The 18761-nt window shown below is 38.8% G+C and overlaps 1 protein-coding gene across 1 annotated transcript; it reads right to left on the bottom strand.

Moving 5' to 3' along the window:
- Positions 1-12172: 12172 nt before the first annotated feature.
- Positions 12173-13875, bottom strand: LOC100817166 (anthocyanin 5-aromatic acyltransferase). The gene has a single exon (XM_003555006.2). The coding sequence runs from the start codon at positions 13873-13875 to the stop codon at positions 12439-12441; it is 1437 nt and encodes a 478-aa protein (XP_003555054.1). The 3' UTR covers positions 12173-12438.
- Positions 13876-18761: the final 4886 nt, after the last annotated feature.

Below are 18761 nucleotides of genomic sequence, written 5' to 3'. Positions count from 1 at the left end.
GTGTATCACTCTTCCTTTTTCTATTCCTCTGTGATGCCTCACTATTGTCTCTCTCTTGTTCTCTCTTTTCTCTCCTTCTGATTTGGTCATCACACACTTCTCTGAGGGATAGAGGTTTATGAATAATTTTCTGGTCATGGTGCTGGAAAGAAATCTTGGTGAAGTCATCATGCACTGCTTTGGTGTCCTCTTCAATGTTGGCCCTCACTAGTGCCATCTCCATCTCCTTGTCCTCAACAATCAAACTTCCCTGGGATAACCTCTGGAGTTTCTGTCGCATGGTTCTACTATAGCTAGTTGGAACATACCTCTTTCGCATAACCCTTCTCATCTCGGTCCATGAATCTATCTCCCGCCCTTCTTCTCTCTTCATCTCTCTTTGATTTTTCTTCCACCAAACAAGGGCATGGTCTGAGAATGTAGCTGCTACTAACTTCACCTTCTATTCTTCCGGATAATCATTGTAGGAGAATGCATGCTGAATCTTCATCTCCCAAGTAAGGTAGGCGTCTGGGTCACTCCTGCCTTTAAAAAAAGATACATTGAGTTTTACTCCCTCAATTCTGTCTTGCCCCTCTATTCGGTTCGATCCATCATTGACCCTTCTGTTGCCACCATAAGGTCTCCCAGCATTTGAATTCATTTGGTGCTCTAGTCCTTCTATTCGCCTGTAGAGCTCTTCATTGTTATGTTTCAACAAACGTTGCATTTGTCTAGTCATCGCGTCCAGTAATAAGTGCTGAAATCCATCCAGTTGATGATATACACCACCATTGTCACCAGCTCCTGCCATGATTAAGGAACAAACAATTTTGCAGTAATTTTAAAAAAATAAAATTCAGGACCTCACCACACTCTACTCACGTGTTACTCTCTTTGATGGTAGTTCACTCGTGTTTGATGCTCTCAATATAGGCTTTTGTGTAATGTATTCCCTCTTGCCTTTTACCACTCGTGTTCACTCTTAAGTTCTTGGATGGACCAAATTAGATACACAAGGTAATATAAAATAAAAGGAAAGACAATATAATTATCACAGACTGAGTAACAGATTTGATTTGGGATAACGACTTGGATTTGATTTGGATAAAAGATCAGATTTGATTTGGATAAAAGATCATATTTGATTTGGATAACATATTAGATTGGATTTGGATAACAAATTAGATTTAATTTGGATAACAGATATGATAACAGATAGGATAACAAATGAGCCATATCAGAATTGTACTGATACTGCCTGATGAAGGTAACCGTTAGGTCCTTCCAAGAATGGACTCGGGAAGGTTCCAAGTTAGTCTACCAGGTAACAGCTACCCCAGTAAGACTTTCTTGGAAGAAATGTATCAGTAGTTTCTCATCTTTTGCGTATGCCCCCATCTTCCAACAATACATCTTTAGATGGTTCTTGGGGCAAGTAGTCCCCTTGTACTTGTCAAAGTCCAGCATCTTGAACTTGGGAAGGGTGATGATATTGGGTACTAGGAACAACTCTTTAACAAAGGCATAATCTCTACCTCCTTCAATGGCCCTGAGCCTTTCCTCTAGATGATCCAACTTTCCCATTTCTGTCATAGCAGGAGGGTTTTTACCCGCTGTGGAATGCAAGGGGTGTGGTTGTAGGTGATACTGAGGGCCCTCCAAAGTGTTTTGCAGGGGTATATCGCCAACTGCTTGCCCTTCAGTGGCATATCCAAGGCGAGGCTCAAAGTCGACTAGATTGCGATGGGATATTTCATGTGTCTCCCGCATGGGTTGAGAGACATGTGCATGATCAGTTTGGGGTTGTTGGCTCTCAACGAGTATAGGAGTAGAGTTATTGACATTCTCATTGGGTGGAGTATAGTTCGGAGGCAAACCATATGGCAGGAAAACATGCTTGTTCAGGACTTGCACAAAATGAGGGCCGCTCGTATCTGAGGTTGGACGATTTATTAGGTTGAGGCCAGATGGGGGAGTCGGGTCCATCCTAGAAACCGTGCAGACAGTGGCAACTGCAGCCATATTGACCTCCATTATCTCCTTTATGCTCATCATGGCCTCCATCATTGTGGCCATTTGCTCTTTCAAGGCCTCTGTGTCGACTTTCATCTGCTCTTGCACCTCCTCTACTTCACCCATTACTCTAGCTCTAGCACGGGTTCGGTAAGGGCGCCGTAAAACATGTTCTTTCCTTTTGATAACAATGATTAAGTTCGTTTTTTTTTCAAGGAAAGAATGCAATGAGCAATGCAACCAATGAAAAGCATGGATGTATGCGAATGATGCACAGTTGAAGTATTGCAAATTTTTACGCAGGACATGGGGTTGAATCAATTTAGATTTTCAACATGGTCCATGACATCTTTGTCAAGGTGAAACTGGATGTAACAAGGACATCAACAGTCCTTAATGTGTTTGGCAGTAGACGAAGCAGCGATGTAACTTGATCCATCTTTTGCCCCAATTTTCTGCATGGTTACTTTCATAATTCAACTTGACTTCATGGACCTTTTTGTAAAAGCATGAGCTTGGTTCAACCCCATAACCCAAGGAATGGCAATTTTGATCGCCAATACTTCGACAACATTTCATAGAGATGAATGACTCGGACATACTTATGCTATGCATGGCAAATGTAATTATGAGATTGAGATGCCCGAAGAAACCTCATTTCCTAGTTAGCCATGCATTAGGTACCATGTTCAATCATTTTTGTTTTTTAAGAGAAATAGGTTTATGATCCCAACATGGTTAGCTCATGGTACCTAACACATGCAACTAAGAATGTAGCGTGAACTTTCATGCTTCTTCTTTTTTGTTTTTTGTTTTGTAGAGTAAAGCGCAAGGATCATGCAGGAGTAAACATGAAAATAAAAGGTATGCAAAAAGCGTGTTAGATGCATATGCATGGTGATGAAATGACAATGCATGAAATGATAAGTGACAAATGCAGGAACGATATGTCCATTACAATGCCATGAAGAGATGCTTATGCGATGCATGATATGAATACATTTACGAACACGAGAGCCCGGAAAATCATCTCTTCTTACTTGCACATTTGGGGGCGCAGTGCCCCATGTGTGCAGTTAAGAAGGTGATATGGACCTTCCGGCTTCCCTGACAAAAGACGAGACCAACATACAACACATGCGTGACGACATGATGCAGACGCTCAAAAGCACAACACAGGGATGTACACGATATGGCAATATCTACAAACAATCATACAGCAAAGGCGTACATGCGTGTTCGCTTTGTGCCCCTATTTTAGGGACCTAAACGGGAGGAACTAAAAGGCTTTTAGTGATAATTCCCAAAGTGGTCATATCTCTCTTGATGGTTTCTAGAGGTATCATCCCCTTCGAAAAAACATATTGCGACAGTAGGGACTACCAGCAACAATATGTTATCAAAGAGAAAAACTCTAGATGCGGGTTCACTATTATCAAGCAATTCGAAGACCCAACATGACCACAAATTCACCTCCCCTCTTTATGTTTCCATGACCCGAGTATAGGGCCCCTTTTCAACTCACCGTGTGTACAAATAGTGTTGGTGTTTGTGTGCATGAAATGAATAAATATCTATCTCGTGCATACATTTCAAAAACACACTAAAAGCATCAAAGAGTTATATACAAGAATGTAAGAGAAATAAAAGGAAACCGATAAAAGAGGAATTCATGATATTGCACGAGATTAGAAGGCCTAACTCACTAAAAGCAGTCCCCAATGGAGTCGCCATTTGTCGCAACCTACCCTTCGGCGGGAGGGCGACGCGAGGGCTCACGGGTGCGTCTTCCACGGGAGGAAGGCACACGGAGTCGCCACCAACGTTTATTTGAGGAAAAAGTCGGAAAAAGTGGAAAGGTGTGGTCTACGAACTTTAATCGTGAAAGGTCCGGGATTTTTTTTTACGCACGGGGAAGGTATTAGCACCCCACGCGTCCGTCACAAGGGATGACAGCCTTTAATCGAGTGTGCAAGACATGACTTCAAAATTATGTATTTTCCCCATTTTTTATGTTTTTTATCTTTTTATGGGCCTTTTGTATTTTTTATCTTTTTGTGGTCGACAAAGGTGTTTCCCTCGCTCCTATGTATCCTCAATTGCAATGAGGAAATCAGACCTACGTAGTTCTTTTAGAACTAAATGTTGGTTAAGTTATTTTTATCTTTCTTTCGCAAGATATATTTTAACCGAACAAAAGTCGTTTAAGGCGTTGAACCATTAAACGATCATTCGATTTTTGGAAAGGCGAGAAACATTAAGGCGTTGGACCATTAACGATCTCTTGTTTTTGAAAGGACAGAAACGTCAAGGCATTGGACCATTAACGATCTCTTGGGGTGGTCGACAAAAGCGGGGCTTTTGCTCCTACGTATTCTCAATTGCGATGAGGAAATCAGACCTACGTAGTTCTTGCAAAAACGGTAAAGTTACATGTTGATTTTATGCTTTTGAAAGGTCCATGTAAACCGATAAAAGCAAAGAGGATCGTTTAAGGCGTTGGACCTTAAAACGGTTTTAAGTGACTTTTGAGGACAAAGCTTGATTTATGAGTTGATTTTAGCCTTAGTTTCACTTTGGTTATTAGTCAATTCATTCAAGGAAACTTCTAAAGAAAAATGTCCAATTGATTTTTTTGATTATTTTATTATTATTTTTTCAAGATATTTTGATTATTTTATTATTATTTTTTTCAAGATATTTTGATTATTTTATTATTATTTTGCTTTTTTTGATTTAACCAAGGTTACAGCGTGAACGATCGGTTGGATTTTATTTTAACAGTGATTAAACGAGATTACAACACAAATGATCGGTTCAAATTCACTTTATCATTTATTAGGCGAGATAACAGATTAAATAAACAGTAAAAATCTCGTTAAAAAATGGAAGAAAAGAAAACCGAAAGTGAACAAAATGAAGATGAAAGCCAACAAAACAAGAAAAGAATTGAATGTCTCGGATTCGAAAACTTACAGGTTGAAGAACGAAGAACGCACGAAGAATGGACGAAGAACGGTGAAGAAGGAGGAAAATCTTCACGAAATTGCTCACGGAAACGTTTCAGAAGCATTACGAAAGCATCTCGGCTTGGATTTTCTTCACGGAAACACGTTTTTTCACCAAAAACAGCTGAAATGCATAGCATAGGGGTTAGGGACCCTTTGGAACAACCTCCCTTGGACTATTTATAGGAAAAATGGGGAGGAGGTTGCCACCCAGCTCCTCCAAGCGAGCTGGGTTGTTTCCTCCTTAAGCAACCCAGCTTTCAAAATGTTCTTGAAGGGGCTAGATTCAAAAATTTGAAAACTGCTATTTACACCCCCATCTTGATAAGTTCACCAGCCTTTTTCGTAATTTACGAAAAAGTTATGGAAGCCTTACGGAAGCATATAGGCAATGTATAGGAATGCGAAATCACAATTCAATAAGGTTCATACTTTAATTCACTTATAAACAACAAGGAGAATTTCAACAAGTAGTTTCTGGGCAATGTAAAGGAATGCGAAATCACAAAAACAGAAATTGAGGAACGGAACAGAACAAAAACAAAATATGAACAGGTTTAATAGCATCAATTCAATTCACCAAACCAATGCAAACCGAATTATCATAGTTCTATAGTGGATGATCATGTTGGGAAAGTTCGATCAATGTCATTAGAGTTAGTTCAATCGAATTAATCCCTAAATTCATTGAAACCGCAAATTAGGTTAGAATATCATCCAAACAATCTATGATTAAATTTCGCAATTAGGAAATGAATCCATAACCTAATCCATTTTCAATCCTAAGCATATTTATAATCATGAAAATCGAAAATTAGATAGGAGAAAAAATGAACAATCATACAAAATAGAAATACTAAACCTGAACTCAAATTCATTGGATTGATTGAGTATTTAGCCTTCCATGATCATCACCAATGGAAAAGCCACAAAAATTAAGCAAGAAAAAGGAAGAAGAGAACTGAAAAGAGGAAAAAGAATGAAGAACAATTGAGAGAAAAAAGAGAGAAAAGAATTTGATCCTAAAGCTTGCACAACAAGTAACTGAATCTGTTTTTGGTACTAAATGAAGTAACTAACTAACTAACTTCCACTAATATATAAAGTTAATACTCAGAAGGATGGGATGGGCCTTGATTAGGCCCATCTAATCTTCCTTATTAAACTGATTACACAAAGCAAGGCCCAAATTCGTAGCCCAATTACTCAAGTGCGGAGGTTCTGACTTCCAAGCCCAATTTGACCCTCAAAATGGAAGAATTGGACCAAGCTTATTTGTGACAACATTGAAGATATTGTTTCTTATCTTTCAAGGGACTACCCACTCTCCATTTGGAGTCCTTTAGTGTCCTATAGGCCCTGCACAAGACAGATAGATCAAGTAAGCACAAAAATTTGAAAATAAGCCACAATTATCAATTAAGCTCAATCATTTGCCTAAGATCAAAACTAAATTAAAGTGAGAAAATGAGGGTCAAAGAGTTTCAATTGAGCTAAGAAGAATATAAAAATACTAAACTACAAATGCTCAATCATACGAGATCGGTGAATCTCTTTTGATAGGACTCGATATGTTGCAGCGAACCATGGAGCAAGTGAAGTCAATCAGGGATAAGATCAAAGTGGCCCAAGATAGGCAGAAAAGTTACTATGATAGGAGGAGAAAGTCTCTAGAGTTCCAATTTGGGGATCATGTATTTTTGAAGGTTACTCCCATGACTAGAGTTGGAAGGGCTCTAAAATCTCAAAAACTCTCTCCAAAGTTCATAGGTCCCTACCAAATTATAAAGAGAATTGGTTTTGTTGCTTATCATGTTGCCTTACCTCTGAACCTATCCGATCTACATGTGTCTTAGCTTCGACAGTATGTTCTCAATCCTTCTCAGGTGATCGATCTGGATCTCGTGCAAGTAAGAGACAATCTTACTTATGATGGGATACCTCTGAAGACCAATGATCAAAGGGTCAAGCAGCTAAGAGGAAAGATCATTCCCTTAGTGAAGGTGATTTCGAGCACAACCAATGAGGGTGATGCTACGTGGGAGCTCTAGGATAAAATGAAGGAATCACATCCACATTGATGGAAGCTTGCTTGAGAAGCTTCTACGGAGGCTGGATCTTTGAGCTTCAATAAGGTCCTTCAATAGTGATTTTCAGCCATGGAGTTGCAGTGGAAGAAAAAGGAGAAGAGGTGAGAGGAGGTGCCATCCATTAGAGAATAAGCCATGAAAGGAGAAGCCTCACTACCACGAAAGTGTCTTGGATAAGAATGTTTGAGAGGAAGCTTCAATGGAGGAAGAGAATGAGAATAAGAGAGAGAGAGAGAGAGAGAAAGAGAAAGTGGCATGGAAATTGAAGGAGAAGAAGGAGAGAAGTTGAACTTTGAAGCGTGTCTCACAAGTTTCTCATTCATCAAAGTAATGACAATTGTTACACATGTTTCTATTTATAGCCTAGTACATGGGAAGCTTCCTTGGCAAGCAAGGAAGGTAGCTTCCTTGGCAAGCAAGGAAGAAAGCTTCCTTGAGAAGCTAGAGGAGGGCTACTCACACCCCTCCAATAGCTAAGCTCACCCCATGCCAAAATACATGAAAATAGAAAAAGTCCCTACTACAAAGACTACTCAAAATGCCCTAAAATATAAGGCTAAAACCTTATACTACTAGGATACCCTTAACTTGTAGGGTAGGGTGCCCTTAATTTGTAGGGTACCCTACAAACCTAAAAGTGGTCAAAATACAAGGCCTACAAGAAGGAAAACCTATTCTAACATTTACAAAGATAAGTGGGCTCATACTTAGCCCATGGGCCCAAATTCTACCCTAAGGCTCATGAGAACCCTAGGGTCTTCTCCTGCATCTCTGGCCCAATCTTCTTGGAGTCTTCTATCTAATGCCCTTGGGGAGTAGGATTGCATCACACATATTTTTCGAGGATAGTTAATTTTGAGGATGAAATTCTTAAAAGGATGGGATAGTTGTAACATCCCAATTTTCTAGATTGGGAAGTTCAAAGTAAAAATGACATGTGTTTGTTTTGATATGTAGAGTATACCATTACCTCTAGTGAAATAATTTATATAATAGATATGACCATCATTGGATAGTTAAGTGACCTAGATTTTAAGTGCCGAGTCTAGGAAAAAGTTGTTTAGATGTAGAAAATCTTTGGTCAAACCATTAGTCAACAAAAGTCAATTACAGTATAGAAAATCAAAGTAAGGAAATCCGTCATTAATGACAGTTTTGTAAATAGGAACTTTTTAGGCTAATATGAGAGATTTAGACTAGTTAATGAAAGTTTAGAGCACTAATGCATCTAGATGTGAGAAAGAATTAGTTTAATTAATAAGGAAAAAGGAAAATAATTTCTCATTCACTCTAATTATTTTTAGTTTGGTCTAATTAAGGGAATTAATAAACCAATCAATTACTCTGGAATCAAATTGAAAGTTAGAGCTTAATTAATTGACTAAATTATTAAGGGTGACCAGAAGAAAAAAAAAAGAAAGAAAGAAAACCTAGAGGACCCCACAAGTGGGCTCTCTTCATGACCTAAGAACTCTCTACATAAGAGAGAGAAGCACACCCCTCCCCTCTTGTTGGTGCCACCGGTTTTGAGGAGAGAGAGGGTACCTTCTTCTTCTTTTTTTCTTGCCCATTGCTTGGTTGTGGTGTTGTGAGGTAAAGTAAAGGGCTCTAGTTGTGTTTCCAAACCCTTTCTCGTACCCTTTTTCATCCTTCTTTTCTCTACTCATTATAGTTCTCATCTCATTCTCTCGCTTCATTTTGATGGCTATGTCCTAGGGAGTGCTCAAGGATTCAATCCATCCCATACTCATTTCTTTGCTTCTTTGTGTCACCAAGAGGTAAGGGAGGAGTAATTGGTCACTTAGAACCTATGCTTCAATTATGGGAAGTTAAACTGCATTTGTGTTGCGCTTTTGTATGTGTTTATATGAAACTCGAAATTCTGTGTTGTGATCTTGTGAATGATAGGTGCTGTTTTTGTGAATTCTAGGCACAAAAATGAGTTCCTGGATCCCAAAAGCCTTGGAAAGCATATATGATATGTCTCATTTTATGTTCTATAGCATTTGTAAATAAAATTTTAAGTTAAGGTAAGTTATGTATGCATACTACTCTATTTTCAAAATTTTTAAAGTTAGCACTGAAATCTGTGTTTATGGACCTCAAAATTGAACTCATAGGTCCAAAACCTAGGGTTAGACATAAATACACCACATTTGAGTTAGTATAGATTATGGAATCAATATTTCGAGCATTGCTCTTTTTTGGTAAAACCAACTCTATTTTGCACACATTTTACCTATGGGCTTGATTTCTATAGATTTTGACCATGGAAATTAGTTCCTTATGTTTGAAAACTTAGAGTTTGATATAAAGTCTGCACAAAACGGATTTCTACAACTCTTGGAAATTAAAAACAAGTTTTGTGAATTTTATCAATAGGTGCAGGACAATTCGGGTATTAGGGCCAAATGGGAGTGGTTTTAGGAAATTTTGAGCCCAAAACTTAGTTTCTTGCATTTGAAAACCTTGAGATGCATATATGGTTTGTCCTAAATAAATTTCTACGTCAACGAGAAAATTGATTTCTAAGTGGGCAATGATGTACAATTCTAAATGAGATCAGAGAATGAACATATAGGAAATGCATGGAATAAATTATGTGAATTGTAGAATGTATTGTTTACTTTGATTGAGACTTTATAATGTGAAATTTTTGTAACTACTATGTTATATGTTCTATGACCAAGTGGGTGTGACCACATGGCAAAGCATGCTGCATGTTATGAATGTGATCTTATCAATCATGGCTAATTATGAACTATTGCACTTTGGGATTGGGTCCGGGGGTGTTTAGCCCTCAGCAAAATTTACTTTGGATATCATGTAATGATTTAGTGATTTGACATGTGGTGATTTATGATTTTGTAAAGTGGACTATTCCACTTGAAGGGCCATACTAATGGTGACCTTAGAGATGGAAGGAGATTAGTTTCCTTCCTCTCTTGATATGTTTATGTGTATGCACAATGGAGGATACTTGCATCCAGGAGCTTCATGAGGATCAACACGTATTACGAGAAAGGAATAGACAAATGAGGTAGCACGATTATGTTAGAGTTAGAGGGATAGTTGTATCGGGAGTTAGGGGCATGACCCTACACTCAGTGGGAAACACTTTCTAACATCTACTCACATGTACTGATGTGACCATCATTTGAGGATCAATGCTTTTCATCATGAATGATGAGTGAGGATTCATTAAGAGAAGGTGGATGACATACAGTAGGTACACTGGGGGACTCACATGCCTTACTTTGCATTATTGACTAGAGTGGAGCCATATCCATAGTTGGTGAGAGCACCATGTCCTTTACCGACATGTGGTGTGTCCTCCCAATCATCATCCATATGTTGCGTAAGACCATGAAGGCATGAGAGGCTTAGTGGTAGTGTTAGACCCAAGATAAGAACTGTGTGAGAGTAGAATTGCGGAATAGGATGTCGTGAGTGATGTATGCTACAAAACCATATGTGGTTGTTGTTTATCTCATATGCGGGTGTGGGACTTAATGTCCATGTTTGTAGCTTTTAAAGGGATGGAGTACTCACTCCCTTGTTACCATTTTTAGGATCTGATGTCGAGTATGACATCAACTCCCTCATTCTTCATTGATGCCATTGAGACATAGTGGAAGCATGATGATATGCTTCGTGTGGATTGCTTCTACGGTTTCCCCCGCTATCGTAGTGCGCCAAAGGACGCACTAGAGTATAGGTCCCTATAGTTGATTTATACGATTGGTGGACCCATCCCACACCATATTATTAGCGTTTTGTCATGTCCGTGCTAAAGGTCAGTCGCCTTGCCATCTGAGTCTCATTCATAGCATGTGGATAATGCAATGTCCTCTAACGGATATGATTCAACATTTGAGGACATTGAGGCTACTTCCTTTGCTTTGATGTCTACATGATTGATGTTACCTGAGTCATAGGTACCACTCAGGGTAGACTTGGTGGATCTTGTATCTGAGGATGAAGGATGAGATTTGGAGGAGGATACATCTATTGAGGAGGATCAATCTATGGATGAGAAGGACCCCGTCACGAAGCCGGATTTGATGGAGGAGGACTTTTCATAGGAGTCTTCTAATGAGTCTTACTTGGGAACCTCTTTTCCTTTTGACTATTCTTCTTTTTGGGTACAACTGACTTCAACTTAGATATAGGTGACTGCTCTAAGTCTTAGGTTTTTTCCCCTTATATATATTTTGGGATAGGTAGACTTAGGCTTAGACTTTTTGTATCTATTCAGTCATTACTTACATTGATTATTTTATCTGTTACTTTGGGGTTGTATATGCCACTTACCGGTTTCACTGAGACGCTTATGTTTTGCTACTCATTATGACACATGAAACTTATTTATCTATTTTTGGTGACCATGGAGGTTCACCTATTTATCATTACTCATTTGACCATGTATGGTTTATTTATGTCACCGATGTTTCTATTTTACTCACCCACTTAAAGTTTTAAACGATAAGTGATTACTATGATTTATTATGCATGTTTTAAAAAAAATAAGTTTTAAGAAATTGAAATAGAAAGTTTATATTTTCGGCAAAAATTTCCTCTATCTTTTCTAATCTTTTGTGTTAATAATGAAGAGAATCGAGACTATCTTTTCATTAAAGAAATGAACGAGTTATTTTGAAAGTCTATATTTAAGGGTGTTACACCAATAACAAGGCCCTGGCAAGAATGACTAAATAACTAAGTGGCTCACTAACAAATATTTATTAGATGTGTTATCGATCTAAGAACCGAGGTTGTATTGTGCATTACAACATCGACTTTGGTCAAAACTGATGTTGCTTTTCCATTTTTTTGTCTATTTCTTGTTATACCACATCGGTTTGGGAAGAACCGATGTTGTATAGTGGATTTCAATATTGGTTTTCATAATCAATGTTAAAAATGATACTTTTAACAACACGGTAGTTTCAACATTAGTTCATAACCGATGTTGAAAATTTGTAAAAATCGATATTAAAAGCTTATTTTCTAGTAGTGTTAAATGACCAAATAGTCAATATGCCTAACGGTTAGATTAATTTGTCTCAATATATGCACATTTGTGTACTAAAGAAGTGATTTTGAAAATATAGAGACTAAATTGTCAATGAATTCATAGTTGGTGGATTAAATAGGCTATATAACCTAAAAAGATTTTTATTTGGTTCTTGTTGGTAGATTGATTTTGTTAATTCAACACATAGAAAACATGCTAATAATTGTGATAAAAAGTTCAAAGAGCAAAAACAAAATTTAGAGGACCATTTAACAGAACCAACATAATGTGAGAGATAAAGAACAAAAAAAAAATCAAAAAACAAAATTCATGAAAAATTTATCAAAGGATCACATGGAAGAACACTAAGTCCTTTAGTGAACAAAATGAAGAAAGTGTCCATCTTACTCTTAGGTAAAGCCAAGCCTATCTCAATTCCACACTCAACATCTCTGCTCTGAATAAGTGAAACAACTCTTGTATAACCAATTGAGATCTCTTCTATTTTCTTGGGCCTCCCCCACCCAAAATCCAATTCATAAAGCTTCAGTTTTGGAGACCACTTAGCATGCACATGTTGCTCTGACCCATGAAATACCTCCCAGTCCAAAATCCATTTCTCAGCCCCATCAAAAAGTGATGAATCAAGCTTCTTAATGGTGCTTCCAATTGCTCTAGCCGCAACAACAATCCCATCTTGTCCAAGTAACTCTTTTATTTTCACTGATGCCCTACCAAAGCCAACACAATTACCTAAATATGTCTTTGGCCCTAGATAGTCCAATCTAGTTATGCCACCAGCAATGAATCCAAAGTATGTGGGGTCTTCGTGCTTCACTCTCTCATTCAAGCATTGTTGGTTTTTGAGCAAACAAACCCATACAAATGCACAAGTCAACACATAAGGAGATAAATGAACTGGCTGAGTCTGATTCTTTTCTTTGCAAAAATTAATAATGAAGCACTTAATCTTCTCCATTTCAGTGGCACTCATTAAGAAAGTGGCTCTAACCATACCTGAGACATCTTCTAAGTTAGGTTCTCTACCAATGGCAATGTCGTGGACTAGTCTTCTTTTTCTCCATTCTTTCAAGAAAACCTCTTCAAGGCCTTTTACATCAATAATCACACTTCGATCATACAATGGCAGTGACTTTAGTGGAAAAGCTGAAGAAGCTGATCCAAAGCTGCAGCAATATGAGGCCCATGTGTTGAAGAAATTGTGGAAGGTCCTCCCATCAGCAACAACATGGTGAAAAGCATGGCCAATGCAAAGACCAACATTTGGGAATAGTGTTATTTGAATAGCTAGCACAAGAATTAACTCTTCTTTGCCTTCAAGTGAAAAGCTTGATGCCAATTTGGGCACAAGTAAGTGGAAATCTTTGAGATCACGAGGGTAATTGCTACAAAAGTGAAAAAAGTCTCCATTTGACTCAGCTATTGTCAACGCGACTGACATGTCATCAATGCAAATGAGAGGGGGTTTGGTGAGATCAGAAGAGGGAAAAAATGTACCAACAAAATGGTAGTAGTGTTGAAGTGTGTGTGAGAGAGATTGCTTTAGTTTTGGGACTATTGTAGCTGTGAAATGAGAGGTTGGATGAGGGAATTCATAGAAAAATAAAGGTTGGCTTGGAGAGAAGAAAAGCCAAGGAATGTCAAAGAAGGTTAGGGGGAGGAAAGAGGTAGTTGTAGTTTCATTGGGAGGGAGAGTAATTTTGCACTGCTCAAGAACCTTCAGTGTGAAAGGTGTTATGGACATGGTTTAATTTCCACGTTCAGGAAAAGAAACTATGAAGACAACTTCACCATGGTCTCGTGGAATTTAAGATTTAGATATAAGGATAATATATAAGTAGAGGAAGAACTATGACCTGAAAAAACATAATATAATAATAATAAAGAAAATTGCGAAATTGCACAAACATTTAAATAATTTAATATTGCTCATTTAGAAAGCGTGGAATTTGGAAGTCAATTATATGAATTCTTAACTCATTTAGCATTTTTGTAACTAAAAAAAAAACTCATTTAGCATTGCTTCTCCTATGCTTGATGTGCAAAATATTTTTTATTTCCTGCTGTCTTTCTTCTCCCTTTACTCTTAGGTTGCGTTTGATTCATTAAAAAATAAGATACTACAACACAAAAGTATTTGTCCAACATTTGATTTAAAAAATAACTCAAGAACAGTACAAAATAAAGAATGATGGACTGGATAAATACCCAAAAACTTGTAACTCACTAAACCGTAGTACAACCTTTTGTCTAGTGTCTAAAAAAAGTAAAAATATAATATTATCCTTATTTTCTGACTTTTCATTATCCCACACTTTTTTTTTTCATTTTCCATATGCGCCTCCTTCTCTAAATCTCCATCTTCAAACATTAACAACCTCATTTCCCTCCTCTCCACCATCCCGGAACTCTCCTAATTCACATCCCTCCTCGCCTCCACCACGCCCCTTGTCGCAGATCTCTTGAACCGCTCCTTCTTTTCCATTCTCGTTGTCCCCAACGCCTACCTCACTGTCAACGACCACCTCTCATGCCACCACCTCTTCTCGGTCGCCCTCAATCAGGTGCCATCTTGATCCGCTCCTCTGCCACCATCCTCCCCTTCACAAAGAAGCGTGACAACGTCGAAAAACCACTGAGTGTCGTCACGCTGAACTTCCTCCTCGCTGGCAAGGACATATCATCGATGGTGCTAAGTTGGTTCTTCTGGCCCATCATAAACCACCCCGTCGTGGAAGAGAAGATCCTCGTGGAGCTAATTGCACTATTAGAAAATACACTTTCAACATCGGTTATTTAGAACATTCTACATCGGTTCTAAAACCGATGTTGAAAGTGACGATGTTGAATGTATGAATGTTAACCCAAAATTGTACCTGTCAAATGCAATTTCAGGAGGCCCAATTCACAGCAAATAAACATTTTATTCTGCTTTCAAGCAGTTTTAATGATAATAAACATCAAATAATTGATTTATATATTATAAAGCACAATCAACAAATGAATTCAATGTTCGTGTTACATAGAAAATGTAAAAAATGTAAAAAATGTTAAAAAATCCAATGTTCGTGTTACATAGAAAATGTAAAAAATGTAAAAAATGTTAAAAAATGTCCCTAAATCCTAGGCCTGATCTCTAACTCGGAGATAAAACTGTGCCCACTGAATCCGCAATGCTTTTAATCTCTCAGGCTCCAATGGTCTAGGGTCGTTAAAATACTGCATGATTAAATAAATCATATTAAGTTAATAATGTAATACAAATTATATATAAATCACTTTTTTTTTTAAATAAACTTACCGCTTCCCAATTATTTCTAAAACTTCCTAAAATGATGGTGGACATCCAGTGCATGACATAGTAGCCGCACTCAGTAGTTCCTTTTTGTCTATTACACTAAATACATAATGAAATTTGGATATTAATTAAACAACTAGTGTACAGACACATAAAGAAATATATATAAGTGGAAGTTTTATGTAAATGACGTACCTTGACGACAATCCACCTAGCAGGAGCCTTTGATTTAGGCTATGGAGCATCATCAAGACCCTTGATAGCACTGTTCCATATGAGAAACAATTAAAAACTGGTGTTGTACGCTGAGGTATTACAATGCAAATGTAATGAAAAGAACACTAATCTATTAATAATCCCCTTAAGGTAGTTGTCTGGCCTGTTATGCAATGAACAAAACCAGACAACTAAGTGTTCCTTGGGCAGGATGACCACCATCTGCCAATGTCCGCTGCAGTGGAACCTAAAATGGGTTAGTACATTAGTAAACATTAATTAAATTTTGTTATTTTGTGACTTACCCATTTAGGTAGGCTCCAAGATACACATCGCGTTGTGAACTCTGCATCCAACTCTTTATGTAACTTTCAGATTCAAACTGCGATTGCCCAGACCTCTGAATGGACTGAGGCTCGAGGAATCCATAGACATCAGAATTCCTCGCTCACATACATGTTTCAATGAGATGCCTGTTTATGTTAAGTCAAAGTTAAATATTTATGAATTGAAAGCCATAACTTAGGTAAATAAAAGCCTTTTATATAAAGACTTACAGAATCCACAACTGTAACACTGATATGCTGAGACATTGACCACCGTGTGCGATTTCGGAGAGGTCTTCGTGCTTTATGTACAGGGGGAAATCTGGATTAACGACCCCGAACATGGTGGCATCCCATCTAACCTGATAAGGCCTCAAGAAAGGCTTTGGGATGGTCAATGTCATCAAATAAAGCGGATCATCGACCTCCGGATCGGGCTTCAGAGGTGGTTTTGGCGGAGACACAGCTACCTATTCATGAAACAAAGTTAAATAGCCAAATTTAAGGCACGCTTAATGAATTAATTTAAAAAGAAGAAACATATAGTAAGGACAATAAGTACCTGGTGTGATAAAGACTTGATCAGATGTGTCGGCCAAGCAAGGAAGGTGTGAAGTGCCTGCCCCACTAAGGAAACCTCAGCAGTGGGTACAGGAACTGGAGCATCTGCATCTTTAACCTCTTCCACACTCACCTTTACTTGGCCAGGCAACAAAGGATTGTTATGAACAAGAGTAGATCCCTCATAAACTCTCCCCACAGCAACCAGGCGGGCAGAATCTGCTTCTATGTACAAGCCACACCTATCAGAGTCACCCGTCTCAGGATCGTTTCCTGAGGGATCAACACAACTCCCCTTTGTGCTCACTCGAGGACCGGAGGGACCAGGACCAACCAGAGGCTCAGGAGGTGCCTGAGATTGCATCTGTGAATGAAGCTGGCTGAAGGATGCCATGACCTGCCTCGTCACTTTCTCTATGATGGACTCCTCTAGCTGGTCCCTGATCTGTTAGGTCAGTTGCTGTAATTCGTCAGGAGGTAGGGAGGAAGCGTTGCGGGACATCCGTGGAGCCGATCCAAAGTATTGTTTGATGGTGACACCGGCTCCAGCAGCACGGACACGTCCAGGGTGCTCTGGACATCCAATAGCAGCGGCCAGAACATCCTGACGTCCATGGGGGACGAACGATCCCTGTGTGGCCTGCTCCTCAAATGAATCCTGCACAGAAAACACACAGTGGTACATGGCATTCTCAAAATATTCAAACATAATTGTAATGGTTAGTTGAAAATGACTTACAATCTTCTCGGCGATTTCCTTTGCGGCCTCAGTCGTCATCTCCCCTGTCTTCTTCGTGCGGGCCATCTTCCACTTCACGTCGCTTCTGACCGGGGATGGAGGGTCGATGACGCCATCAACGCTTCCTGACTGTGCAGCTTCCTGCAGCTTCTTCTTGGTCTTCTCAGCCAGGAGCTTTTGCTCCAAATAATCATAACCCCCACGAGACAAAACGTGGGGGGCAGTATTCTGCTTCTGGATGGTCTGTGCCTTCATGCGCACATCCTGAAAAAATTAAACAATAATGTTTGAAATGGGTAGAATGAAGTATAACAACATCATGTTTAATATGAAAAACAACTTAAATGGCAAAGGAACATACCTCACAAGAAGGGTCTCTACGAGTCTGGCAAAACTGGGCTCACTTTTCCTTGCTGATGCCGTATTTGTCACAGACAGTGTCCTCGACATCGTCTTGATCGGCTGCAAGGGCCCATTTCCTCGTGAGGTCTGATTTAAACTGCCTCCATCTCTCCCCCACGGTCTGTAGTAACTTCCTTTTCGTCCTACTGCCAGAAGCCTCTGGGATATCAAATTCCGCCTGACAACATGAAACAAAGTTTATTTGTTACAATAATGAAATTTTTTGGCTATTAATTACACACAATCAAATAGGAAAAGAGAAATACCTGAATATCCTCCCAAATCAGGTCCTTCTGAGCAGTATGGACCTCCTTCCAGTTCTCGTAGGTGATGTCCACCTTATCACGTGCCACAATCCCCAAATATGTTCTTAATTTCTTCTTGTGGGGACCGTCGGCCTTCCCTGTAGCAGGATCAACATGCACCACTGTTCTCTCAACACCAGGTGGTCTAGTGGACAACGATCGTAGGCGTGAGGCTTTGCGTGTCCGCTTCACGGCAGACGTCGAAGCCGATGCGTCCGAAGTAGGAGGAGGACGAGGAGGAGAAGGAGGAGGAGGAGGAGGAGTGGAGGCAGGTGGAGAACCCATGATCTTTTATACAATAACATACAAAATTGGATTAATGAAAAGAGGATTAGTGATAAGTTTTTTTTGGAAGGCAAAAGTATAACATTATTAAACAAAACCCCACCACATAAGGAGACAAGACAAATTAACCAAAGGACTCTGAAAGATAGGTAGTTATGCTTTTTAATTGTGATTTCATCCATGTTTTCTTTGATATTGATTTTCTTAGGACTTCATCCATGTTTTCACAAAATTTGATTTTCTTTTTTGCAGAAAAGAAAGAGGGGAACAAGCAACAATTTGAAGGTTGTACATTCAGGAACTAAAGAATTCAAAATAGCTAGTAATAAGAGGGATTTGTTTTTGGGATTTTCTGAGCACCAAGAGCGGCTATGCAAGAAGCTTGCACTTGAGGAGGGAAGGATATTTGCAGCTAATGAACAAGTTTCTTAACTATTTGTCCTTCAGATTTTACTGTTTTTTTTTTCTTATATGTAAATATAAATAATATAAGGCTAT

The sequence above is a fragment of the Glycine max genome, chromosome 19 (assembly GCF_000004515.6).
Source record: "Glycine max cultivar Williams 82 chromosome 19, Glycine_max_v4.0, whole genome shotgun sequence".
NCBI lineage: Eukaryota > Viridiplantae > Streptophyta > Magnoliopsida > Fabales > Fabaceae > Glycine > Glycine max.
Note: the sequence above shows the minus strand (reverse complement) of the source record. Positions and strands in the feature narration are given on the sequence as shown.